General features: G+C 40.6%; 2 protein-coding genes across 2 annotated transcripts in view; one reads left to right on the forward strand and one right to left on the reverse strand.

The window, feature by feature from the left end:
* AMDHD1 (amidohydrolase domain containing 1) overlaps nucleotides 1-15,946 on the reverse strand; it is a 19,546-nt gene extending 3,600 nt beyond the window's left edge. The window contains exons 1-11 of the mRNA XM_039874314.1: nucleotides 15,411-15,946; nucleotides 15,019-15,126; nucleotides 13,489-13,598; nucleotides 12,094-12,161; nucleotides 9,931-10,208; nucleotides 7,662-7,854; nucleotides 6,696-6,748; nucleotides 5,770-5,788; nucleotides 5,474-5,598; nucleotides 4,145-4,238; nucleotides 3,432-3,592 (exon numbers count right to left, since the gene is read on the reverse strand). Of these exons, the coding sequence (XP_039730248.1) occupies nucleotides 3,432-3,592; nucleotides 4,145-4,238; nucleotides 5,474-5,598; nucleotides 5,770-5,788; nucleotides 6,696-6,748; nucleotides 7,662-7,854; nucleotides 9,931-10,208; nucleotides 12,094-12,161; nucleotides 13,489-13,598; nucleotides 15,019-15,126; nucleotides 15,411-15,946 (1,745 nt within the window). The remainder of the gene's footprint in view (nucleotides 1-3,431; nucleotides 3,593-4,144; nucleotides 4,239-5,473; nucleotides 5,599-5,769; nucleotides 5,789-6,695; nucleotides 6,749-7,661; nucleotides 7,855-9,930; nucleotides 10,209-12,093; nucleotides 12,162-13,488; nucleotides 13,599-15,018; nucleotides 15,127-15,410) is intronic.
* The window catches only part of CCDC38 (coiled-coil domain containing 38), a 38,139-nt gene continuing 26,188 nt past the window's right edge, over nucleotides 15,121-27,071 (forward strand). The window contains exons 1-5 of the mRNA XM_039874315.1: nucleotides 15,121-15,874; nucleotides 16,106-16,258; nucleotides 21,472-21,525; nucleotides 23,980-24,080; nucleotides 25,407-25,572. Coding sequence (XP_039730249.1) covers nucleotides 21,486-21,525; nucleotides 23,980-24,080; nucleotides 25,407-25,572 — 307 coding nt within the window. The 5' untranslated portion in view covers nucleotides 15,121-15,874; nucleotides 16,106-16,258; nucleotides 21,472-21,485. The remainder of the gene's footprint in view (nucleotides 15,875-16,105; nucleotides 16,259-21,471; nucleotides 21,526-23,979; nucleotides 24,081-25,406; nucleotides 25,573-27,071) is intronic.

The raw sequence follows: 27,071 nt of genomic DNA on the forward strand, positions 1-27,071 counted from the left end.
TTACCCAACAAAATCTTATTCCTTAGGAAGAAATTTAATTTTCTCCTGGAAGGGTAGCCTGATAATTTTAAAAGGTTGAGAAAAGAATCATTGATCTAGCCGAAAGTGGAGCATAGGGTAGCACTCACACCTCACTGTGCCACCACGAAAGCTTTCCTCCTGGACTACTAACACTTGACATCTCCTACTCTCCCCACCAAAGGGCTTGTTCAAGGTATCTTGCCAGAATTCACTCACACAACAAATATATGAGTGCCTGCTATGTACTCTAAAACTAGACTAATCTTTCTACAGCAACACTCCTGTGCTTGTCCTATACCGTTCGAAAACATCCAGTGGCTTCCCCTGACCTTAAAATGAAGTTCCCACTAGTGAACCTGACACTCAAAGCCATGTGAAAGCTGACCTGACCGGGCTCTGCAGTTCTCGCTCTTCGGTAAACCCTCTGCTCTAAGAGGACCATCGCCTATCTTCTGAACACTTCATGGTGTTCCTTCTTGGAGCCTTTCCTTCTCGTCACAATCGTTCCTACCTCCAAAGCTGAGAATGGCAACCTGCGCCCTCCGCCTATCTTTGAAACTGTTTCTTTGTTTGGTTTTACTTTTATGCTTTATCCCGCCATAAGCATCATCCACTGACATTCTATTAAGGAATTCATATGCTCTTTCCAATCCACAGAACAATTGCATCCCTGGGTTGGCCAACTTAGTGTATTTTGAGAAGCCATTCATTAATTCATTTATTCATCACCTGCTATGAACTGTCCTCATACTAGATCCTGGGGACAGGAAGAGGTCCCTGCCCTCTATTAACTCACAATCTAAAGGGAAAGACAGTTGAATTACAGTGCTGTGCAGAGTGTCGTAGAGGTTTGGAAGAACGGTGAAAGTGGGGAGTGCCTAGCTCTGATTTCACACACAGAGAAGAGAGAAAGCATTCCAGGCAGAGGAAACAGTGGTGCAAGGCCCGGAACAGCAAAAGAAGTTGGCGTATTTGAGGAACTGGGTGAAACGATGCAGCTGGGGTCTGGACTTCAGCACTGCTTAGATGTGCTTAACGGGCATACGAATCACCTAGGGGCTTCTTAAGATGCAGACTCTGATTGAGCAGGTCTGGGGTGGGCCCGAGGTTCTGCATTTCTAGCAAGCTCCCTTGAGTAGCGGAGGCTTACAGGACACCGATCTGGGAGGACTAAGGTGATTTCGGGCGGGTATCCTCTTCCACTTTCCTTCACAAAAGACATGAACACTGTTTAGAGTGAATGTCTCCTTCAAGGAAAATAGAATGTGATGCACCTTCTATTCCATAGGCATAGGGATATATGTCTGTGTGGCTTAGGTTCCAGGACAGACGTAATATTTATTTTTGGCCTTTATATCTATTTCCTGCATCCCAAATTCCCACCATTGACTAGATGATTGGTCATAAGGAAGTCACCACCCACAGCAACCACACAAGACTCTTCAAGACTCCTTCACCAAGAATATGAGTGACAGCTCCAGAGACCCCAAACTAGTAGGTGGTGACAGCGACGTGCAATGTTACCTTTAACCTTCCAACAAGGGGTATCTTGATTTGATTTATACTGAATTTATTGATTCAGGCTCTATTAACCTGAAATGGGTGATAATTTCAATAGTTAATGTTTATTTCCCAAATCATTCCTTAATAAATAGGGCAAGTTTGATAATACAGTTGTGATTGTAAGATGATTAAAGCATTTTAAAAGATTCCAAGTGAACTCACATGGCTTTAGAAACATTCATATAAATAATCATCCACTCTTTAGAAGTAATTGTGTAACTTGTTTATTTTCAAAAAGCTCTAACGGACAAGGCCACTGGTTTACCTCCAGGGCTGTGAGAGAACAACAACAACAGCGACAGCAAATAGCTATACATTTGTAACGTGAAGAATCAAAAATTTAAAAACAGTTTTTAAAAAATCACATTATTGGATTTGGTCAAAATGCATCCATTACAGGAAGGCCCTGTATCCAAGTATAAAATGACAAGCCTTGAACTCTGCTGTGAAGTCTATTTCGAGCTAGGGTTGAGAAGAATTCAGAAATGGAAGGACTACCCTCCCTTAGGGGACACTAATGCATTTGAAGAGCATCTAGAAAGACAAACTGTGAGGAAAGGAAAAGCTATTTGCTTATTACAGAAGGCTATGTTTAGCTTAATCTGAAGCATGTCACTTTTGCCCACAGAGGCATTTTTGTTACACTCCATTATATTAATCTTCAGAATATTTGTGACAAATTTTTGTGAAATAATTCAATGTTCTGAGATTATCATCACAATTAGTTTACCTGTTTATACATCCAGGTGCCCATTAAATTTAAAAAAATTAATCCCTTGGGTTTTACGAGTAGATTAACAAAACACTGAAGTACATTTAGGTTGAAGTGACGTCATTCTGGTAACTACTAAGGTATTGTAACTTTTACTATAACTGTATTGACTTATTTTATACAACTGAAGAGCCTTTCTTTTCAGAACTATAATTTTTTATAGATGACTTTTCCTTTAGCTATAACATATTCGATTAATTCGTGATGGCCTCCAAACTGGTAAATCGAAGGCTCTAGAAAGAAATCAAACATTACTTCAATGCAGATGAGTCAAAATTATCACTGTCATTAAATGCAAATTTAAAACTATATTCTCTAAAAATTTCTTTACACCTAGTCATTGATATTGGGCTTTTTATAAATGGCATATTACTAATAGTCCATAATAAATCAAATAATGTTTAATGATATTAAGTATTTGATCTTAAAATATTCGATTCAATTAAATGATGCACAAACAGTAACATCAGCATTATTTTCAATAGAGAGTGACTTATGACCAGAGAATAGAATTATAGAGCCCCTCTCTTCTGTTTAACTGAAGTCCAAGGACTGTGACAGGATCCAAGATGTAGAACAGTAAGACTCAGACTATAATAGTGGAGGCCCAGGTGGCAGCGGACAGAGTGTGAGTATTAAGAAACCAGAGCGGGAAAAACAAAGTAAGAAATTTGGGATCCAATAGGGATGAGAAGTCAGAGAGGTAATGAATTAGAACCAGGATGACAAACTGGAATTGAAACAGGCGTGGCCCAGTATGAACACGAGGTCAGAAGCCAGGCAGAAAAACAAAAACCCATGCCAGAAGGCACAAGTCCAAAGTTCAAGTAAACAGAGTAGAAGCCTGGAGCTCTATAAAGGATGTAAGATGAATGAAGAGACCAGAAAACTTAGCCTACCCTGTAGTTTATATAGGGAGACTTAATAGTTATAAAGCAATGAAGACAGAGGGCACTGGATAGCTTCTGAGCCTACACAGATGCTGACACTAATAATTAGTGGAAAAGGATTTTAAACCCAGTCTACATAGTACAATGGGCATAAAATAAAATAGCTCAGTTGGGAGAACACTCACCTGGATGAATTGATGACAATGAGATCTCCCTGTTTACCAACTTCCAAAGATCCATGTGTGTGAGACTGTCCCAATGCATCAGCTGCACTGATGGTGGCAGCAGCCAAGGCCTCAGGCATGGACATTCTCATGTTTACACAGGCCAGATGCGTGACCATTGGCTAAGGTGGGAAGAGAAAAGCGTTGGAGGAACATAACAAAAGGGTAACTGCTACTTAGGTCATTTCTCAACGCAGCACAATAAATAATGGTGGTTAAAAGAATGGGTGAAAATGACTAAATTGGCATGGGAAATTTTTAATTTATGCATTAAGGTTCTTACGCTTTAGAAAAGATACCTTTAGTAGAGGGATTGCCCCATGCGTATTTACTATTCGTTTACATTTCAAGACCACGTACTGTATAAAATGAAGCTTTCTCCATGCGCTTACTAAATCTTCTTTGAGCCTGTGCTATTCTCCAGGAGGGGAAACGGGTCAGAGTAAAACCACAACGCCCAGGGCTGAATCATCAAATTATGCAAATAGGACCTTTTCTCCTTTCTCTGTGCCTGGAGGCATGTATATGGCACAGAACTATCCAATTACACTACTAGCTATACCTCTTTTTCTTGTTTCACAGGAAAATATTTTTAATGGAAATATTTTACAACTATTTAGATGCTTGGTAGAAGTTTGACACTCTGCTCAGAAAGGCACATCAAAAATAATGACCACTGAAAAACAATAGGCATTAGGATTGAAATTGCTGCCTAGAGCAACTATTACGCCTTCATCTAACATCTTCCTGGCTCGAGGTTGCTTCAGTCTAAGGGAAGGAAAAACAGACATCAGTCTCCGAAATTGGAGCTTTTGCAGAATAGATGTTCAGAATGGAAGAAGACCTAAGATATCTAACCGCTTTGTCTTCTGGAAGAAGAAACAGAAACTCAAGGTGAAGTGATTAGTTGATTGATATTTCCTGGTTGCCGTCTATATTGTGTCCACTCTGAAAATTAAGACAATAGTAATAATCATAGAAATGTATGAATTTATGTATAAAATCATGATGCGTTTGAAAAAAGCACCGAAACACTTCTTTCTTCTCCCTTATAACAATTAGTCCAAGCCTTGGCTTTTCAATCCCTAAAGCAGGGTTTCTCAGCCTTCCTTAGCACATTTCATTTCTTGAGCTGGATAATTCTTTACCGTAGGTTATTTTAGCAGCATCCCTGCCTTCTATCCTCTAGATGTCAGTAGCACCCCTTAGTTGTGACAAAGATGTTTCCAGACATTGACAAATGTCCCCTGAGGGGTGCAAGAGCACCCCAAGGTTAGTTAGCACTGTCCTAAGGCCATAGCTGCAGGACCAAGCCTGAAGACCATGTATCCCAACCACACGGAAAGCACTTTGTCCTAAGAAAATAAACTGTCTCTTGAATGCTGGCCTCCCTGACCATGGACTCAGTGGCTGTCATGGAAGTGGTATGATGGAGTCAGAAGACCTCAGGTCTCATATTTGGTGGAATTAGAGCAATGGCAGTTATCAAAGATGGACTAGTTGTATTTGATCCATAGAGGGCATACAGCAAAATTCCTGGGGAGAATTTACAAAATATATCTCGTTTCCTCTCTCTTCCCACCCCCAGGACTTTTGAGGATTCTGGAACACAATTATAATACCTACTCCCATCCTCTTAGAAAACAGCTCATGCAGATTCCGAATACTGTTAAATATCCGTAACATCTTATACATGTTTTTTTAAAGTATAAAGCCTATTTTATTATTTTCTAATTATAAAAGTAATGCATACTGATGTTTTTAATTGGGAAATTCCAAAAACTAGGAAAAAAAGAGGAAGAAAGTGCCACCTCCCCAATAAGCCCACTATTCAAAGTCAGTTTGGGTCTAAGTTCCTTCCTCAGGATAATTCTTTTATAAACATCATTCCAGAAATGGCATCTTCCATGAGCTAAGTTTTCTTGAAATAATAGTTGGGCATCTTAGAAGTCTGTGTCTTCACTGTACTTGCAGCTCTTGTGTGGAGGTGAGAATGACCTCACCTCAGCATGTAGGCAGTGGTAGGCAGAAGGAGAGCTGAGCATCTGGCCGTTACCATGGCAGCAATGCCTTCATCGCTCACGTCTTCCAGGTGACTGATTGCCTGGCCTCCCCATTCAGCCCCAAGCTAAGCAGAGCAGAGAGAGAAGTTTGACAAACGGCAACAACACATCAGTACAGCACAATAAAATTATTTTTCCTGCAAAAATAAACATCGCTCTATTATTAAGATTTCTTGCCGCTACCTCTCATAAACACAAGCCCCAAAATAGATAAAGGGTTTGTAATAGAAACTCACTTGAAAATTAGGTATTATGCTGCTTCAAAAACTATTCTTAAACACAAATGCTTCCTGGTACTCTTTAGACACTTGCTAAAAAAACAAACAAACAAACAAACAAAAAACCATTTTATGACTCTTATCAACCAGAATAAAACATTGAATAATATTGGTAATAAAATTTATTATAGCATCATAAAATCGGAATAAAAAAGGCACCTTGGAATGCCAAAGTTTGTTAAGAAACCAACTTTTAAAATGTGGAACCATCTGTATAATTTGAGTATACTGTCAAGCTTGATTTCTCTCCAGATGAAAAGTTTAGGCTAGGTTGATAGAAGAAAACCATGGGGAGGCCATGCTATGATGATGATCATGGAACCATGCGTTAAAGTGGATTTCTTCTCGGCTTGATAAATCATCACGTGTGCACACACACATGTACACACACACAGGGCGCCCCGAGCTAAAAGCCGATATGTTAAGGAAACATATTCTAGGGAAAGGAGAATAAACAATATTTGGCACTACACCATGGCCCAGGGAGGCTGCAGTGCCCCCCGCCAGGGCAAGGAAGAGCTGGCCTCTCGACAGCAGCTGGCTCAAATCTAAGAGTGTTCTTACACTGGGGTTCTTACACTGGGAGCCTATGGACAGACTATGCTCCCCCAAGGGAGTTACTTTCTGACCTTGGAATCACCCTCATTTTTCCGAACTTGATTTGCTCATTCTGGATAATGACTTCTATTGATTTAATTCACCAGTCGCTCTCTATGACCAAAAGTATCTGGTTGACCACTCAGTTCACATTCATTTAGCAAACATTCAACAAATATTTACCTCCCAAAGGTGTGATGCTAACCTCTAGGGATAGATCTGTATAAGATGCAGTTTATAGTCCAGGAAGAATCATAGAGGTAATTTTAATACAGTGGGATAAGTACAGCGAGGAGCTATAACCCACTCTTAGAGAGGTTTGGGAAAGACCAACATGTAGCTAAGAGGAAACAGGGAAGGGAATTAGAGTCGGCCAGACAAGGGGGAGTGTTCAGATTAGAGAAACAGCACGTGCAGAGGCATGAGGTAGTCGGTGTACTGGAAGTAGTTTATTGTGGCTGGTTCACGGTAGACAGGGTCGGGGAGGTAAAAATGGGGAGGTAAGAGAGAGGAAGATAGAGAGGTAAGCAAGGATCCTGGCGAGCCTGCATGTATGGAGTTTGGAATTCGTTCTATGAGCAATGGTAAGCTTTTAAGTGGTATTAAGCAAAGGACGAGGATAACATGTACCAAGGGATGGATTAAAGGAACAGATTAAACTGGAGGCAAAGTTGGAGGCAAGAACAATTATAAGTCCAAGTGAGAGCTGACGGTGGCTGGAACTAGACAGTGGGGTGAAGAGAAGCAGGTCTAGGGATATTTAGGAGGAGAATTGAGAGGACTTGCTGGTTGGTTGAAATGTGATAGGTGAAGGGGAGGGAGGAGTCAAATGAGATTTTGACAATAGATAATGGCGTCGTCTACTGGGGCAGGAAACATGGGACATGATTTGGAAGTGTATTAAAGGGTCAAGTAGAACATGTCATGGCTGAGACACATATAGGATATTTACATCTGCATTTATGCACCAAGGGGAGTTGTTTATTTAGCTCCAGGGCTTAGAGGAGAGACATCTAGATTCACTTCTACAGCATTTTGTCTGTCTTATTCATCGATGGATTTTCAGTGCCCAGAACAGTGCCTGGCACACAGTAGACACTCAAATATTTCTTGAAAGCCTGAATAAATGAATCTGGACAAGATACACATTAGGTCTGAAAATTGTGTTGTGGTTTTTAATGGTATGTTCCACTAAAATTCATCTGGATGATGCCACAGAAAGACCCTAGAAGCTGCATGCGACGTTAAGAGACTCTGCTAATATGGTTAATCTGTAACCCTATATCTTTTCCACCCTGAAGAATCCTTCTGGTGGAATCAAGATCAAAGACACCCTTCTCACAGAACACCTCTCTATTGTGAATTTGCCCATTTCTGCCAAGTGCCTTCAGCTTTGGCAGGTGGCTATTGATGATGTCATCAACAGCTTCAGTAGCAGTTTTTCCTCTGAGAGAAGAAAATGAGATTACCATGGGCAAATATATATTTTTTAATGGCGAAGGGGGTTTTTGGCACTTGGAGAACCTGAGAAACAGTAGGTAAATGACCTCAGGCCTCAGAAAGACAGAGAAAGAATCGAAGCTATAACTCAGGACTCAACAATTGGAACATGCCTCCATAGCAGAGGTATTGACATGCCTTCTGTATGCCTTGACCCTGCACACAGAGACTCAAATGGCTCATCCATTCTGGCACGCTGGTATTGCCTTAGGGAACACCAGCAAGGCCCTCTGGCTAACCAAAATGAATCTATGTGTCAAGGACACCTAGAGGGCATCTTGGATGCATCCCTGACAACCCAACTATGGACTCCTTACCTGGGACCCAGCTATTAACCTGCCTTTTTCTTCCTTCACCCTGTTTCTAGAAGCATCTGCTTAAGGCTTCCAATCTCACCAGTTGGGGACATGGGAGAAGAAGATAGCAGAAGACCCCAAAATTCTCACTAAGATTCTGGAGTAGTAATAGGTTAGAAAGGCTGGGCTTTGGAAGTCAGATGTACACAGAGCTCTACCACTTGCTGGCTACACAACTCTTTGGACACATTATTTAGATGTCATTTGGCATACTCTGAGCCTCAGGCTTTTTCACTGGGGATCTAGATGCAGACCTCAGAGGCTTATTGACAGATAGAGAAAATTTCTGTAAAACTTCAGCCTTGTATTTAGTACATAGAATCCTCTCATTCAGCAGAAACCATTTGGGTGGGTAGATAGAGGTGAGCTAGGAAGACACAGGCACTTACATATGTTGTTTTTAATTCTCAAGACAACTATATAGAACAAGATGTTATTTAGCTGTTTTACAGATGAATAATTCATGTTCAAAAAGTTAAGTGATACCCTTAGAATCACCGAGCTGAAAGTAGCTAAGCTGGATTCAAACCCAGGTATTGCTCCAAAGCCTGAGACTTTTCTACCATGCAACATTTTTCCTAAGGGGCTGGGGAGTAGACAATCATATACCTTACATTCCTGAAAAAAAAATCTGCTTTCTATAGACAGGTTGTCCCAAAAGTCTTAGTGCAGCTTTAAGATTTAATTTGTTCAGAAGTATAAATGTTTAAAATATTCAATAACATCATTGGAAATATTAATGTTTCTTTCTACTTAATTAGTTTTGTGAATTTTTAATAAATTTTAGTGATAATTTTTTAGTTCCTCTGAAGATAGTAAACACAAAATAACCATTAAAATTTTATTTTTCGAAGTTCACAAAACTAAGTATATTTAATATATGTATATAAATTATGTTCAAAGAATTTTTGTATGCTTGTAGCATTTATGTATCTAAAGTACCAAAGCTTAAAATTGCACTAAGACTTTGGAGAAGCCCTTTGAAGTTTCCAAGTCCTGGATTTCTCGTGGACGTTTTAGTTCTGGAACTGCGGGCCTTCCGGTCTAGAAATTCCAGGACAGATAAGATGCAGGTGCAAAAGGGAACAGAACTCTACAATAAAACCATGCAAGAGAAACTTTGTAGATAAAGGAGAATGCTTAAAAACACACACACATTTGCAACAATAAAACAAAAATGTTTGTGGTTAGGAAAGCAAACATGAACAAAAATAAAAATCTGTTCTGAGTCCTCCAGACTTCAAGATTTGATCATCTCGTCCAGGGTGTTACTCTTAATCTCTGAAGTGCTTAAATGCTTCATGGGAAACTATTTAGATTAATATCAGTCATTTTAAAGGACCTACAAAGGGACATTTCTGTTGACCAAAAGAGTTTCTTCTTTCTTCAAAGGAAGAAGAACATCTCTTCTTCCTTCATTGTTAATGGTTAATGGACTAACAGACTGATGGCTGTGGTGGGAATCGCCTTCCTAAAGCCATGTGGGTGAGATGACTGACCATTAGAATCAGAACACTTCCCCAAAGGCTTCTATTGGTTTTTCTGCAAAAGCTGCAGTGCTGAGGCACCTCCAGCCCCTGGAGAACGCAGCCCCCTCTTAGGCGCACACGGCGTCTTCTTCGTTCTCAATGACGAGTTAAATCCTGGTCCCCCCTGCTGAGGTAACTTTGGCACTGAGTGAGCCCCGCAGTAAGCTGCTAAGATGCCGATGTCCAGCTCCCGCCGGACGCGCTCAATGACCCGCAGCATCTTGAGCTCAGTCTCCAGGTCGAGGGCATAACCGCTCTTGCACCCCACCAGAGTGGTCCCCGCCCTCATCATGCACTGCAGCCGCTGCTGGAAGATGCTGAACAGCATTTCCTCCGAGGCTTGGCGCTTGCGCTCCACGGTGAAGTTAATCTCTCCTCCAGCCTGGTGAATTTCCATGTACGTGGCCCCTGCCAACTGAACACGTCGCTCACCCTTAGGCCCTGGCAAATGCGGGGAGACTGCAGGTAGGTCTACAGAATTTACCTGCAGGGATGATACACCAAATGATTCACAATCCATATGCCAGGGCACCAGCCAGTCAGAAAGGATGCTGAGGCCTGTAGTCCCGGAGCCGCTCCTTCTGCCCTGTTGTGGAGACTTGGGTGAAAGGGCGGAGGAAGGGGCGGTCCTAGGAAGAAACTGGGTAGAAGAAATGGGAGATGTGGTGGGAACTTTGGGTCTCAGGGCAGCAGCAATATACCAACCGGTACAGAAAGATTTCAGTATTTTAACAACCCAGTGACCCCGTGTGTATCAGTTAGGTCTCTGCCTCTCACTCAGCGCTTCGGAGAAAACAAAGGTTAGGCAATTCCAGAATCCACTGCAGTTATCCAAATCTGCACTAAAGAGACTCAAGGGGATTTCATCTTCTAAGTATTCGGCCAGAGAGTTTGGGGCCTGACCTTGGTCACTCATGCAAATAAAGAGGCTTTTTCTGGGATCCTACTGGGCTCTTGGTACTCGGTGAAAACACAGTCTGCCCTCCTAGGGGTCTCCCAGGCAAGCGCCAGAGCGCCAGAGTTCGGGTGTTGCCATGGTGAGCTGGTGAACTCCCTCAACACCCTTCCCTCTGTGGACCTCACTTCCTGCATCTGCATAATGAGAGAACCGTACTGCAGATCTCTAAGTTGTTTTTTGGCTCTGAAATTCTGTGATTTAATGAAGTCTTTAAAAAAGTTCTAATTTGTTAAAGAAGATACACAATATCTGAAGAAATTTTTTTCTTTTTCTGAAATAACCCAATTTAGCTGTTAGGATATAAGCTTTTTTAGAAACAATCTGAAGGAAAGATATCAAGGAAACTCAAGTGCATATGACTAAGTAAAAAAAGCCAACCTGAAAAAGCTACATACTGTATGATTCCAACGATATGACATTCTGGAAAACGCAAAATTATAGAGATGGTAAAAAGACCAGTCGTTGCCAGGGGTTGGGGAAAGAGGGGGATGAATAGGCAGAGCACAGAGGATTTTTAGGGCAATGATATTTCCACGATACTACAATGGTGGGTATGTGTCTTTATACACTTGTCCAAACCCATAGAATATACAACACGAAGACTGAACGGCAATGTAATGATGTATCAGTGTAGGTTCATCCATTATAACAAATGTGCCACTTTGGTGGGAGATGTTGAAAATGGGGGAGGCTGTGAGCGGGGACAGTGGTACATGGAAAATCCCTGTGGCTTCTCTCGGTTTTGTTGTGAACTTAAAACTGCTCTGAAAAATAAAGGCTACTAAAAACAAACAATATGAAAATGGCTCCCACCAGGAACTTGAAGGTTTACTATGACTAGTTAATGACTTACACAGACTACATTTTTATGTTTCTTAATAAGTCTTATTTTTCTGGAAAAAAGAAAAGAGAACAATGTAAGACATTTATTTTTGTAATTTGTAATATATTTTTCCAAGTTTGATCCCCAAGTGGTGATTTTTCAAACAGTTTCCTGGGGCACTTTCCAAGGCTACCAGGGGTAGTGGGATGGAATGGGGAGAAGGGGAAGAGAGGAGAAATTAGTGAGCAAGGCAACTCAGTTCTGTTAAAAGGACGATTCTACAGCTAAAAAGAATTTAGAAAACTATTATACCTAAAATGATTGCCAGCCCTGTGCATAGTATAAAGATTGGGGGTAGTTATAAATTAGTTTTGCTCTGATTTATTTTCTAGTCCATGCCAGTTAAAACATGTTAAAAAGACATGTAGGCATATGTTGCAAAACCTGACAGCCTACAAACTCTTTAGAAAAAGACCTGTCTGTGCTTCATTTTGAGTTGCCATCATTCATTGCAGTTACCTTCATTGCAAACTTGTGCAGTCTTTCACCGGCCCATACTGGATGTGTGTGTCCATCCACCAAACCTGTAATCAATAAATCAAATCATTTTTAAAGTTAAGAACCAGAAAGCTTTTAGATGGCTGGCAGACTATACCATCCACTCTTATAAAAGCGTGGTGGTAGCCAGCCATCCTGCAGGACATGAAGAAGGAAGAATTTGTCTCTATGGTTCTCTCGACAGAGAAGAAACAAAAGGCCTCTGCATAGTTGGTCTAGAAGGTTCTAAAGGAGGAGGGTGACTCGATGGGATGAAAATATTCCTTAAAAAATATATATATATATATATATTTATACAAGGACTATACCACCAAGGAATAATCTGGGTGTGAAAACAGAATCATACAATCCCTTCCCTCAACCTTGAGAAGGAGAAATATGAAATAAACAAGATGAATCTTTCTTCAAAAATATATTTTAATTGAAGAGAAACTATAGAGCAATCACTTGGAACTTTTGTTTACCCAGGTACAATTCAGTAAAGTGTGTTTCCAGAATATTCGAAACACCTAATGGATCGAATGGCTCATTAGTGGTTCTGAATGGAGTAAAATCAGAAGTCCCTTCAGACTGCTTTCGATTATATTCTGTTCTTTCTCATAAGGTTTCACCCTGACTTTATCTTCTAACTCCCAAGAGCCATAAGGTAAAGCTGTCAGATATACATAGCACACACTTTAAAAGTATAAATCTTAGCCTCTGTATTTGCATAGAATGCAAAATTTGTGAAACTTGTGTCAGATCATTATATGAAGCCATAAAGCAAAGATAATGTAGGATATGATGGTAGAGAAACTGATTCTGTTGTCAACCACTAAAGATGAACTTCAGTGAAATCTCTAGACTTTTTTTCTTTTTTTCCACTTAGCGATGAGTTCTTTGTTTCACTCTCGATATTAATTTAGAGCATATTCTGGTATTAGAGTATATTCAGCTTACACTGTTTGCTTTCCTTATGTAAAGGATTCATAAAATTCTTCCAACAGTTTTTGAACCTAAACACAGACAGCTGGTCTCTCCTCATCATTTGAGTGGGAAGAAGTGGAATGAGTGGGTGGGTTTGATTCCCAGCTTGCCCTTTACCTGTTTAGCGATCTTGGATAAGATTTTTTACCTCTAAACTTCAGTGTTCAAATCTGTAACATGCTTATGATGATACTTACTTTCAGGCAGTTATAAGGATTCAATATGAAAACATGTTTGTAAAGCAGCTAGACATTTAATAGTAGAAATTCAATAAATGGTAGATATTATCATGTTTTAATATCATTATGAGACTCCACTTAAAACAAGCTACTATTCTTCCTCGTTACTAGAACCACTTTCAGGGTTTTACTGAAAAGAAGTTAGTATCCGGCAAGATGCATTTCCCAGAGCAGTCAATTCTTTCTTCAAACTTTTCTTCAGAAAACTGTTTTTGGATAACGTCAGCAGGACTGATCGCTTTTATAAACCCATCCCTGAAGAAAAATCAAGAAATAGTTACTAAAGTTTGAGGGTAATACTGTGAGAAATCTTACTAATGATTTAAAATGTCATTGATATCTTTTGGTGTCATCAACAATTATATTTTCTTCTGGAAATTGTCTTTGGAAAAGTGATCCTAGCCACGTGCAGGGCAAAAAGTCAAATCATGTGTATCAGAATGCTAGTTGTTCCCCGAAACCATTGTTCCCATTTCCCACAGTGCTAGATTCCCAAATTTTTTGCTGGACACATGACCGCCCAGAATAAACTACATTTCCGAGGTGACTCTTTGCCAGGTGTGCCCATGTGACTATGTTCAAGCCAATAGGATTGTGTTCCTATTTCCTACTGGCTGGAATGTAGACACCATAAGGAGGGATGGAGCAGCCATCTCGAATGACAGAGTGACTGGAGAAGGAGGGTCGTGCACAGCAGAGCAAGACAGTAGGAGCCAGGCTCCTCAGGACTCCATAGAGTTTGGCCATCGACTAGCCCTGGAATCCTACCTCTGTTCAATTCCGTTAACTGATTTTAATAAAATTTGATAATAACACTGGAAATGTTTTAATCCCTTTGTTTTGTTTTAAACGAGCGCGCGCGCGTACGCGCGCTTGCACACACACACAGACACACACACACACACACACAGAGTCCTTAAAAGTTGGGTCACCAGCTGTTTACACAACCCTAAGCAGCCTCAGATAAGGGGTGAGACCGATTAATCTTGTGCCATGCGGCTCTCCAATTCAAATCCGCATCCAACACCCACTCCCACTCCAAGCCCACCCTCCCATAATTGGGCTGTTGTTTTATTCACGTCTAGCAAGGATCTCAGAAGTTTAAATGAAAATAATCGAAAATGTCCCCTTTCTCTGGTGGCCGAATCTTAATTTCCTATCACCCCAAGCCATCTAAACGTTTTCTGTGGCCCTAAAGCTTTAGTGGGTGAGAGAGGTACTCTGTAAAAATTCGGGTATCATAACTCCACCCACAGAGATGCTTTGTCAACAGATTTGAGGATAGAGGGCATGTGTTGGGGTGGGTAGGGGCAGAAATCTATTTATAAAAAAGATCTCAGGCCATCTCAAGGCAGATGGTCCCCTGGTACCTCAAGAAGCATTGGAGAGATCCCCCACCCCTTTTGATTGCTGGACCAATGATATTTAATCAGCAGAAGCGGGATCGTGATGCGTCCCAGTGGCATGTGCACTGTGAGTGCGTTTTTCCACCGAATGACAACCCAAAGCCGTCAAACACGTTAGCATTAGGAGCCTCAAAGGCAGGCCTGCCAATGTCTTCCTGGGTGCGGGAAAGATTTTACTCGATTTCCCTCCACAGCGCACAAGTTAGAGAAAGAGCGCCAAGCCGAGGCTTGGCGGACTGGTCCCTCGCAGCCCCACCGTGCGCGCTGCCACTTACGTGCCCACCGCCAGGAAGCGCCCGCCGCGGGCGCACAAGAGCACCCCTCGCCGCGCGTCCTCCAGCAGGCGGCGGCGGTCGCCCGCCACGTCGCCGCGCGCCGCGAGTCACGAGATGGTCACCCGGCTGGGGCCGCGGGCGGGACTGCGGAGGAGGGTGCAGGCCCACCGGTGGCGCCGCCCCGGGGCGGGGAGGGTGGAGCAGGGGCGGGCGCCCGCAGCCGCTACCCTTCCAAACCTGGGAGGACTGCGCGCCTCCCCGCGACCACGGCAATGACAATAACAGTACCAAGGACGAGAATGTCGATTAGTAATCGATGTTATAATGAATCCCCTCTTTTTAGGTCTCCTTGTCACATGTTGGGTAAATGTGGTAGAGCTTATTGTCCTTACTTTACAGATAAGGAAACTGCAGCTCGGCCACCGGGAGAGATAAAGGTGGGCTGCGGAAGGAGGTCACCCGGGGCGAGGGCACCTGGAGAGGGCAGAGTGCGGGAATCCGGGACAGAGCCCCGGGAGCGGACAGCGTGAGGAAAACCTCTGTCCTGGGGGCTGGGCGGCAGTGTGGACGCGGAGGGCCGCCTGCAGAAGGAACCTGGAGGTAGAGAGGAGGGGGATGCGGTGGCGGAGTCGCTATCGGGTCCGCGCGGCCTCCGCGTACGGTGGCGGGTGCCGGGCACTTTTCGGTTGGCCAGCTCCGCTCTGAGATGCTCTACCAGACGATCCCCGAGATGACGGGCGACCGTGGCGGGGGAGGATAGAGCCGAGACTAGAGAATCGATTGGCGCCTCCGCCCATCTTCCCCTAACGCCTTTCCTAAAGGATTGGATGAAACCCCTCCAGGATCCAAACTCGAGGTAAAACTGGTTTGAGCTCCGGGTCCTCCACGCCCTTAACTCTATGTGGTGAGGCCTCCCCTCAATTTGCATCCAAGGTTGGAGACAGAATCAAGTTTGTTTAATAAAGAAGATGGTCTGTAATTCTCACCTACATCTCCTCCCGCCTAACATTTGCTGTGAAAACACCGGCAGGCCCCGGGTTTTGTTTGGAGTTTCTTAATTGTTTTTATTTTGTTTATATACTTTTAGCAAAAGCGTTGTGTTGGTCCTGTGGAACATAGAGAGGGAGGAAGGGCACTTTCCCTGCCCAGCACAGACTGCAATCAAAAGGAAGACACTTTATGGCTACGAATAACATACCGTAAAAGCAGGCCGAGGCCTGTAAAACGGTAAAATATAAAAGTAAGTCAATTTGGTGCCATTTAAAAGCCATTTAAAAACAACAGACAGCAAAAACTCCTGTAGATAAACACGGTAAATAAGAATATTCTTTGGCTTCACATTGTGGCCATAAAAGAGAGAGACCAGCCAGGTAGGAAAGAGAGAGGAAAGAAAAATTGGAAAAGAATTCAATAAACAATGTAAGTAAAAGAGATTCAAAAGGAAAAAAAAATCATCGATTATTCACAGCTCAGACACACAATCACAAACAGATGTGTCTGTGTCTATACATGGTTTTAAAAAGAAAGGTATAATATATAGAGAGAAATAGTATAGAGAGATGTGGAAATAGTGGAAAATAGAAACACGAAGTCACTAGAGAAATATTAAAAGTTTATATTTTGAAATTTCTGCTAAAGTCTTGAATTTGTTACATTTTGCAAAGTTATAAGTATATTTGCAGATTTATGCAATTACAAAGGATAGTGTGAAATTATAGGCAAATAGAAGGCTTCGGGGTTCAATAAACTTGCCTTAATCCCATTTCTGTTACTTATGAGCTATTTGACTTAGGAAATTAATTTCCCTGAGCCTCAGTTATTTCTACTTTATGGACTTATTTGAGCTTTAAATAAGATGAAATGTAGAACACTTAGCTCAGTGCTTAGTTCTAAATAAGTCATAGCTATTATTATTATTATTACAACTGTTGGTTTATTCCTGCTTTTTAACTTGGTTAACTAAGTTAAAGATTAGATTTCAGCTACTAGTACTAGGTCTCCTCCAGACCTTACAGAATGTACCATGTCCTTAAAGCTTACAGGTTCTCAGGAAGTTTAAAAATAATTGTCCTTTTTTTGAAATGGGGATCTGTGGGTGAACTGAGTACATTTGATGACAGTCCAGATAAACAATATCGCCTGAAAAGCCCTTGCAAACAAGAGGTTTGTAGAAGCAAGAAGGATGAGAGTGAACTTCTGTTCTCCCTGGTCACTGTTAAATAATTTTGGAGGAGGGAGGATAACACATTTTTCCTTAGTAATAACCAACATCCCTATAGCGCTTACTCTTCACATCATATGACTCACATTGGCTGACTCCTTTTCCCCTACTCTTCCTTCAACTTGACCTCCAGTTATTTTTTTCAGTTTGCAAAAGGGCAGTCAGAAATGTCAACAGAAAAGTCCACACAAAACAGGTAGCTTGACGCCAGTGAGGCCTTAAAGGTCAAACTAAAGGTAATTTCCTCATCGCTGTGCTCTGCTTCTGACCTAATTTAAAAAGGCAGTCACTGGCAGGCCAGGGACATAGCGGTTCCTGGCTCCGGGGTAAACAAAAAATTGCTACTCTGGTCTCTACACACCATCCAAGGACACAGTTCACAGCCCTTTCTCCTAGTATTTGTCCAAGTGGGTGGGAAGGAGGTGGGGAAAAAATTGAAAGGCATTGGGTCTGAGACAATCAGTCTAAATCCTCATTTGCCTATGGGAGAAAAACAAAGCTCTTTATTTGGTATTGAGAAACTCTGGAAATAAATCCATTTTTATTGAGTATATAAAGTTGTTGAGAAAATCAAACACAAACCGCTCCAAATAATATCTAGTAGATATTGTAATTGTTAATTCTATTTAGAGTTGGTCTAGGACTTTAGTTTTGGGCATTATAAAACCCTATTCCTCTTTCCCCACTTCCACAAAGCTTGGAATGTTAAGAATCTGCATTAAGGTGGGTCAAGTTTTCCAAATTTGCACTGACATTGCTGGTAGATTCCTCTAAATTACTCAGTTTCAAGAACTTTAATTCAGGGTTTCTTATGAAAGCTAGTTGTCAGTTATCTTTCTTATTCTTTTCAAATGCTGGTAGTTATTCATAAGACAGTGGACTAGAAAGAGGACAGATATGGATGTCTACTTTGAAGAAAGTACAAGTAATCATCTCCCTATCAGCCTACTGTGGGTAGGCACTTGGCATATATTATCTGTTAGAAAATTGCAACAAGCCTGTAAGAAAGGTATAATTATTATTATCCATACTTTGTAGAAGAATCTAAGGTGCACTGAGTTTAATTGGACAGGCCTAAAAGAGAGAGCTGATAAAAGTCAGAGTCAGGATTCAAACCTGCCTGCCCCAAGGGTCCTTCCACAGTGCCTTCATGCTGCCCCTGTGATGATACCGATCAAAGGACCTGACACAGTGGCCACATATAATTGCATAATGTTAGAGGAATGCAAGAATTCAATAAATCAACCAGCATGGTGTTCACTTGGAAGAACAGTATATTTTATGCCCATGCTCCCTAGATGTCTAATAGATATCTCAAATTTAACATGTTCCAAACTGAAGCTTTGATCTTCCCAACCACCTCTTCCTCCATAGCCTTCTCTGTCTCTATTGATGGCTACTCCATCCTTTCTTTCCTGGGCTCTTTGTCTCACACCCCACATTCAAACTATCAGCCAGTTCTGTAAGTCTACTTTCCAAATATATCTAGAATCTGTCTACCTCTCACCATTTCTACCACTATATCAAGACCTCATTATTTCTTGCCTCCCAATAGCTGCAGTCTTCCAACAGGTCTCCCTATTTGACCCTCATCTCTCTCGATAGTCTCTCCTCAGCTCAGCAGTCAGAATGATTCATTTTGTGATTCCCATTCCATTGAGCAAATGTCCTACAGGGCCCTTGTTATCTCTGACCTCATCTGTCATTCTCCCCTTGGTTCCTTGTGCTTAAGTGCCGCTAGTGTACTTGCTGTTCCTCAAACACAGCAGGTACCTCCCCTCATTAGAATGCATTCTCCATGGTTATACTTGGATGGCACTTACTATGTACCTGAGGCTGTCCAAAGGGCGGGCCATATGTTAACTCATCTAACAATCCTGCAAAGTAAGTGCTACTCTTAACCGCTCTTTTGAAAGATGGAGAAGTTGAAGTATGAGGATTAGGGAGCATAATGGGAGTCCATGCTCTTTATCATTAGCCTATGCCATGTCTAAAAATGATGGCTTGCATCATTTTAAAACTCTGATTTTTCTGAGCTCTTTATCTTTTTCACTTGTTGGAAGTTGGATTTGAACACGTAGTTTAGATGTGAATTTGCAAGGCACTTGCTATGGATTCCGGCAACATTTTCCTTCTCTTGTAGTACAGAGCCTTTGTTTAGCCATCATGCTATTTTTATTTTTCATAACGAAGACATTCACCAGCTTTGACTTATTTTTTTTCTGGTTGGCACATCATATTGGTTTAGTTCAGAGAACTTTACAATCTCTTTCAAAGAATAGCTGGTTCTTGTCTTCTCTATGTTCTCCAGCCCTTCACTAATCGATAGGGGGGTTAATACACATGTAAGTACAGAAGTATAACAACTTCTAGAGACTATTCATCCCATTTACACGTTCTGTGAATTACTGGAGAGAGAGAAAAGAGCAGATATCTGCTATTATCAGTTAGCATAGAGGAATGGGAACTTTTCTGTTGAATGAAAAAGTGCCAGAAGCCGTGGATAAAGATGTTTATTGCGGATAGACTTTGAGGATAAAGGGAATGGGAGTGGGGATGGGGCAGGGACTGAATTCAGACAGACAGAAGGATTGAAGGAGTGGAAGTATGACAAGAAAGCAGTGGGCAGAATTTTAGGGGTGGGGATAAGGGCAAAGTGGAAATCTAAGAAAATCCCCTACAAATCTTTACATACCAACCCAACAGATTGTCATCAATTTTTCACCAACCCTTCTTTCTTTCATGTCAGAATGAATCTAATGCTTGTGAAAAAATCTCCAGAAACGTGAAAAAGTATATTAATGTTATACGTTTTCATTAATTTTTTCTCTTTTATAAGTTTTAACATTTTTTTTCTCTTTTTCATCTTTATAATCACTAGAAGTAAAATCACATACTAATTGGTAAATATTAGCACATAATAGCTCCCACTTACAGAGTTCCATCTCTATGCTAGGGACCCTGCTTGGCTGTTTACACATATTGCCTCCCTGAATCCTCATGAAAGCCTTGAGAAGTAGGACTGTTATTCCCATTTTATGGAATAGGAACCTGAGGCTCAGAGATGCTAAGCAATTAAAATGTAGGCTCCATGAAGACAATCATTTTTTGTCCTTTTTGTGTGTATGTCTTATTTTTTAATTGGCTGTCTCCAGCAGTTAGAACAGGGCCTGGCGCAGAGTATGTACTTAATAAATATTTTTTGAATGTTAAATGAACTTGTTCACACATCTGTAAATGACACACCAACAGGCTTGTCCATTCCAATCAACCTCTGTGTTCTTAATCACCTGCTACAGTGCTTCTGGGACACATGGCTCTTTGAGGTTCTGAGAGATAAATTTAAGTGGGCAGCCCAAAATAGGATGTTTTGTCCCATTGTTCCTGTGGTAGGCACACCTTTTTATATAAACTCCTGGATATCTTTTTCTCCACAAATGAAAGTACCGTTATTATTTTCATTGTAAAAATTATACAAGCTCATTGAGAAATTTGAGTGATACAAAAAAAGTATAAAAATTTAAGACAAGGATTGGAGTGAGGCAAGTGAGGCACTTGCTCTGCATGCATAATTTAAGAGGGAAGCAAAAACTCAGTAATCAAAATAAAATTTTAATTCACTGTTTGAAAAAATAAAAATTAATGCAAAAATCCATGATGAACAAAACATCAAAATTTTAAACAAAGACAAGATCTGTGAGCTGGGACAAGGGTGTGGCAAGTGACACACTCTCAGGGTCACATAAATGCAAAGTCAAATCCTGTCTATATTTAAAATTTTGATATTTAATTTTTTCCTGCAGCAATTTTGAAATTTTTTTAAATTGCATTAACATGTTATTTATGTTGATAACTGAGTTTTTCGGGGCACTTTCTTAAATTGTGCAGCTAACATGAGTGCCTCACTCACCTAACCCTAATCCCAGCCCTGATAAAAACGAAAGAAAATGTTTTCACGGGCCACATGGCAATCCATTTTGGGGTATATCATAGTCATTTAGTGAGCTCTCTATTAAATAATACAACAAACATTGTACATATATTTTTGCCCATTGTTCTGATTATTTTCTTGGCATGAGTTCCTAGGAGTGGAATTGCTGGGTCAAAGACTTTGTGTGCACGGTGCTTTTTTAAGCAGAAAAGCCTCTTTGGGAGTCACTGGTAGTTAAATCTAGTGGCCTTACGTAATTTTTACAGGAAAAAAATTAATGTATTTTCTATTTTTTGGACAGGGTCAGGAGACAAAATGTCATCACATTTTTTGCCGATGTCACTGACTTCTGAAGGTAAAAAAGAAAGAAATCAATGAGCTCTTGCTTTGTGCTGAGCATGGTTAGTCTCGGTAGCAGATGGGGAGAGTAAGAAAAGGGGAAATGCTGTACACATGGTCTCTCCATGTAAAGAGCTTATAAACTACCTGCTGAGAAGGTGCTCTTCCACTTTTAACTCTCAAAAGAAAAATCTTCAAATTAGAAGGGCATTATTTCGTCATACCTAGCTGGACTAGTAGAGTCTTTCGTGACATAAAACAATTAACTCAGTGGTTTGTCATAAATGATGTGAATAACCATCGAAATCTGCTCTCTTCTTTTCTTCATGACCCTCTCTCTCCTTATGCTCCCACTCCTTTACGAGTATACAAGGAATTAGTATTTATCAGTGTACAAGAATCACTCTTTTTTTCACTTAAAAAATTTGACGAAGATTTAAAAATTGGGCAATACCAAGAGTTTGTTATGAGTAACAGGCGCTCCATAGGAATTCTCTTAGAAGGAAATGTGGCCCTATCTGTATTTAGAATTCAACAGTTTGGCTGCAACTGACAAAAAATATAAAACAGTGGCTTAAACATGACAGAAGTTTTATTTCTCTCTTAGGTAACAGTCTGGACATAAGCATTCCAGGGCCCATACGGAGGCTCTCTTTATGGGCCGTGGCTTCTTTTCGCTTCTTTCTGGCCTATGTTCTTGATCCAAGGTGGCCGCTTCTGCACCAATGATCACTCTCATATCCTGCCAGCAAGGAGGAGAAAAGGGGAGAGGAGGAGCATGCCACTCCCTTTTGGGACACTTCCTAGAAATTGCACTCACCACTTCCCCTGACATGTCCTTGTCCAGAACTTAGACATATGGCTATATCCAGCTCCAAAGGAGGTTGAAAAATATAGTCTTTACTCTGGGTGCCCATGCGCCAAGCTAGAATTTAGGGCTCTATTCCTGTAGAAGAAGGAAGAATGAGTACTGGGGGACCAGCAAATTTTAAAAAAGCATTTAGATAGGGTGTTGGGAAAATTTCCCAACATATACTGGAACCAACCACCAAAAGAAGACAGGCCAAGGGATCAAAGAAAAAAGCTAACAACTCCGGAATTAAACAGAGTTTATTAAGGAAACTTATAGACAAACAAAAGAGAGTCTTGAGCTTCAGCAAAAAGGTGGAACTTCACACCCAAAAAGAGATGGGTCTTGATATGTATAGCCTCCAGGAACACAGATGGCTTGAGAGCTGTATATCCCAAAGAGCTGTATATCCCAAAGCATTAAACAACTTAATGTGCCTACTTATTATCTATGTCAGAACATTCCTTTCAGGTGGTGCAAGCCCGCCCCTCCCATGGTGAACTGTCAGTCACTAAGAGTAACTCGCTTCTTAAGATGGCTTTGGTCACGTCAATCACCAGAAATCATTTTGTTCAACATAGGCCACACTGACAATTTTTTCTACAGATATGTTTGCACAAGTGATTAAAGATGTGTACAAGAATATTCACCGTAGCATGGTTTATAACAGGGAAAGATTGGGACCAACCATAATGTCCACTGATATGGGATTGGTTATATAAAGTATGACACATCCAAGGAATGGGATACAAGATAGACATTTTATTTATTTATTTATTTTTGGTGAGGTAAATAAATGCTGATGTCAAAAGAACTCCTAAGTATATTGTTAACTGAAAAAAAAAACAAGAATTGGAACTGTAGGGTATGTACTGAATGATCTCTTTCTATTAAAGGGTTTATATTACTTTGTCAAGATCCATGAGGCATCTAAGCTAAGCTACTGCTATAAACATTCATGTACAAGTCTTTGTGTAGACAAATGTTTTTATTTCTCTTGGGTATATACCTAGGAGTGGAATGGCTCTATGTTCTACTTTTCGAGGAACTGCCGGACTGTTTTCCAAAGTGGCTACACCATTTTGCGTTCCCACCAGCAGTGTATGAGGGTTCAATTCTTCCACATCCTTGCCATACTTCTTATTATCTTAGACTTTATTTTAAGACCCTCTGGTCTAGACTGAGGATCTCCCTAAGGATTTTGGCTGTGGCTATTGCGGCAGAAATGGTGGTGTCAGGATAACAGTAGGTGTATTTGTGGTGATGGAAAGAATCAACATGTTAATATCTCAAAATGCTGAGATATTAAGTCAACATGTTAATATCCCACTATGCTGTAATAGGCCCCCTCATCTATTTTTGCACCCAATATAGACTCATTCTCCATGAATCACTAAGCACTGTGCTCAGTGCCATGAGGAACAGACAGATGACCCTGTGGCTCCTGTCCTCTAGATCCAGGTCCCACATCCCCACCTCCGTTTGGGAGGCAGGGCTGATTACATCCTTCTCCTCAAAGACTGACACATCCTACTTACGGTACCCTGGCTGGTGGGAGCCTTGTCATCTGGTCAAAAGAGGAGGGATGATAGAGTTTTTCCTTCTTTTTTTTCTTAACAGATAAAGTAAAAGATGACTCAATCAAAAAGGAGAGGCCATATAAGATCTTTTTCAAAGATCTCTTTCTTTTTAAAGAAAATGAAATGGCAGCAAAGAAAAAGGTAAGGTTTTATTAAAATCCCAATCCCAATTCATGTTAGAAACATCTTCTTATCTGTCACTTTTATGAACTTTGCTGAGTTAAGACATAGAGTCAGATGTCGATGTATGTGCTACACACTGTGCTAGGGACGGCGTAGACACCCACGACAAAACAGCGACAAGCCTGTGGCAGGGACCTAATGATCACCCCCTACTGGGAGAAGACAGACACACCACTACGATCCACTGTGACATGTACGGCATATCCTTACTTCATTGATTCTAACACCCACGTTTCTATATTTTCTCATTTCTGAAATTGAGATCCAGCTTATATAAATGGCGGTGCATCAAATAATAGTGCATCTTACAATCAATAGCATCTTAGAGTTGTGCAATATAGTAATAGAGGCATACAAAGGAAATCTAGAGAAAGTGAGAAGAGGGAGAAGAGGGTAGTTTGTGTGTGTGTGTGTGTGTGTGTGTGTGTGTGTGTGCGCAGCGATGCACATACAGACTCCACTGAGGCAATAATAGGAGCAGAATTAATCAAAATTTGCTAGGCAGAGACACATAAGAGACTGTATGTGTGTGTGCTAGGAGGGCAGTTGGGGAAGAAAGAAGAAATAAAAGTGGAGCAGGGGGTGTCATTTTAGATTATTGGGTATGAAGCTGAATCAGCAATGAGGCGAGGCTAACTTTCCAGCTGTGCCTTATATTGCATTCCGTTACTATTTACATGGCATTGTTCCGATTTCATGAAGTTTGCTTTCCTTATTCCTAGAAGTAACGGTTGATTACAATATTTTTTTGAAAGAATCGGGAAAATAGCCAGAAATCTTCAATAACTGAGTCAGCTGTAGGGTGATGGTTTTACAGGTGTGTTTTATGGTTTGATTGAAAGTTTCCAAAATTAAACTGGGAAAAGGTTCACAAATCAGAAAGCCTATTCTTTTTTTTTTTTGTCTACTGGGAAGGCCCATTTCTTTCAGGTTTTCAATTCCGCAGAATCATTCCTTTCAAATCAGTGGAATTTGCAAGTTTGCTGCATTTTGGGCAAGACAGGATTGTGACAATAAAGCCAGAGCAACATTTTCCAGTCTCATATTTGTCATGTACATGTTTAGTAAAGACTGAATGTTTTTACAGTTGTGTTCAGCTTCATATGAGAAGGAACTGAAAATTAAACACAGTTATTCAAAGATAAGAATGTTAGGTTGCTTATTTAATGTATTTAATGACAAAAGGACTTGTTCTAAATGATATTTTCTGTATATGATCACAATTTTAAGGCAACATTACTTCGATGTATTAGAAAAATTTTTAAAACTTTTCCACTTGGACAGGAAAAACATTTGAACCGCAACTTGAAGGTTCACCAAAAGTCTACTTTTTCATCCCGAATGAAGAGTCGTTCACACCTGAGCAAGATAGTATTCTACTCTGACACAGCTGGTGGCTCCTTTGAAAATTTTGGGCTAGATCCCACGCTTGTTCTCAGATTAACAGAAGGTAAATCTAAATAACTGTTTGTTTAAGAACATTGTTTTGAATATTTACTATTAATATCAGATTTGGTGGCTTTTCTGAAGATAAGAAACACAAAGTACGCTGTCTCATAATATGGTGGGGGAGTCTTTGTAAATACGGGTTGTGAGTTGAGAGAAAATCTATTTTCAATAATAAAACACATTTTTCCAAGAAACAGACTGTTACTGATTTTCATGGCTCTAAGGAAGAAAGTCACTGCCAAAATGACACACTATTGAAGGTAATAGCTCAGTTTGAGATGTAGAAATATAGAAATTTTTAAAGAGAATTCTTGATTGTCAGGGCCATACAACTCATATATCCACTCAGGAAGCTCAGAGAATTAAATGTTTGCCTGTGGTTGCAAAAGCATAACCTATTTTAACGACCTATCAAGCTGACATGCTAAAATACTACAAGCCATTAATTATTGCTATGTGAAAGAGGGCAGTCTGGTAATCAAACTGTCATGGGCATCTTCTACTTATCAGATCAAGAAAGTGCCTATGAATGAGAATGACTAACTTCAGAAATCCTTGCCACTCTATCACTTATGAGATAGATAAGGAGGTATGGTATGGCTTTGCAGATGGCTGTACTTGTCACCATTGCTAGTTAATAGGGGGTTACTGATCTCTTAAGAGTCAAGGACATAGGTAGACTCTTAAAAAGAAAATAGTAAATTTGTTTGGGCTCTGTCAGCAATGGAAATCAGGCTGTCAGTTTCTGCTGATTGCACAGTTCTTTGGACATTTTCATTTGAAATAAAGAAGTCCCTCTCAGACTCTTTCCAACCAAGAGCTGATTTGGGTGAAAACTTCATTCCCCAACCTTGCATTTCCTGCTTGAATTCTGATTAAGGACAAGCCTACATAATAGTCAAACGAGCAAGTGACCCCCACTTTGGGAGTCTAGGGTATTTTATTTTTGTGTAGGCAGGCAATAGTGGTGAACTACCAGATCACCTTCAAATAAATTACACAGGCAACTGTCACAGACAGATCGATCAGTTAGGCTACATGACAGATGTGCCTTTTGCACCTCCATGCAGCAAGCAGCTTGACTTTGGTTTTGCTCTCAAAGGGCAACACCTCTGGACCACACCTCCAGGGAGTAACGAGGTAGGCAGTCTGGTGTTGAGGAACACCAATGCTTTGGAGGGATGTACAGCTTTATCATATATCATCTCGGTCAGAAGAGCTGCCTGATAGTTGGAAGAGCCAAAATGGGAAACGCACTATACAAAGTCTACTTAGAGTTGAAAAATAAAATTGCATCAATGCAGCCAGGCAGTACCATATTAAAATAGCCTGAAATAGTTAGGATGGCTATCATATTTAGTAAATTGACAGTATAAGATTTTTTTTGGATACTGAAATTAATTTTCAATTCATCTGACCCATCATAAGTGGCCAAATGAAAGCTATAGAAAGCACTTTCTTTTTTCTGTTAAAAAAATTTTTTTTAAATAAAAATGTTTA

This window comes from Pteropus medius, unplaced genomic scaffold (assembly GCF_902729225.1).
Source record: "Pteropus medius unplaced genomic scaffold, Ma_sr-lr_union100, whole genome shotgun sequence".
NCBI lineage: Eukaryota > Metazoa > Chordata > Mammalia > Chiroptera > Pteropodidae > Pteropus > Pteropus medius.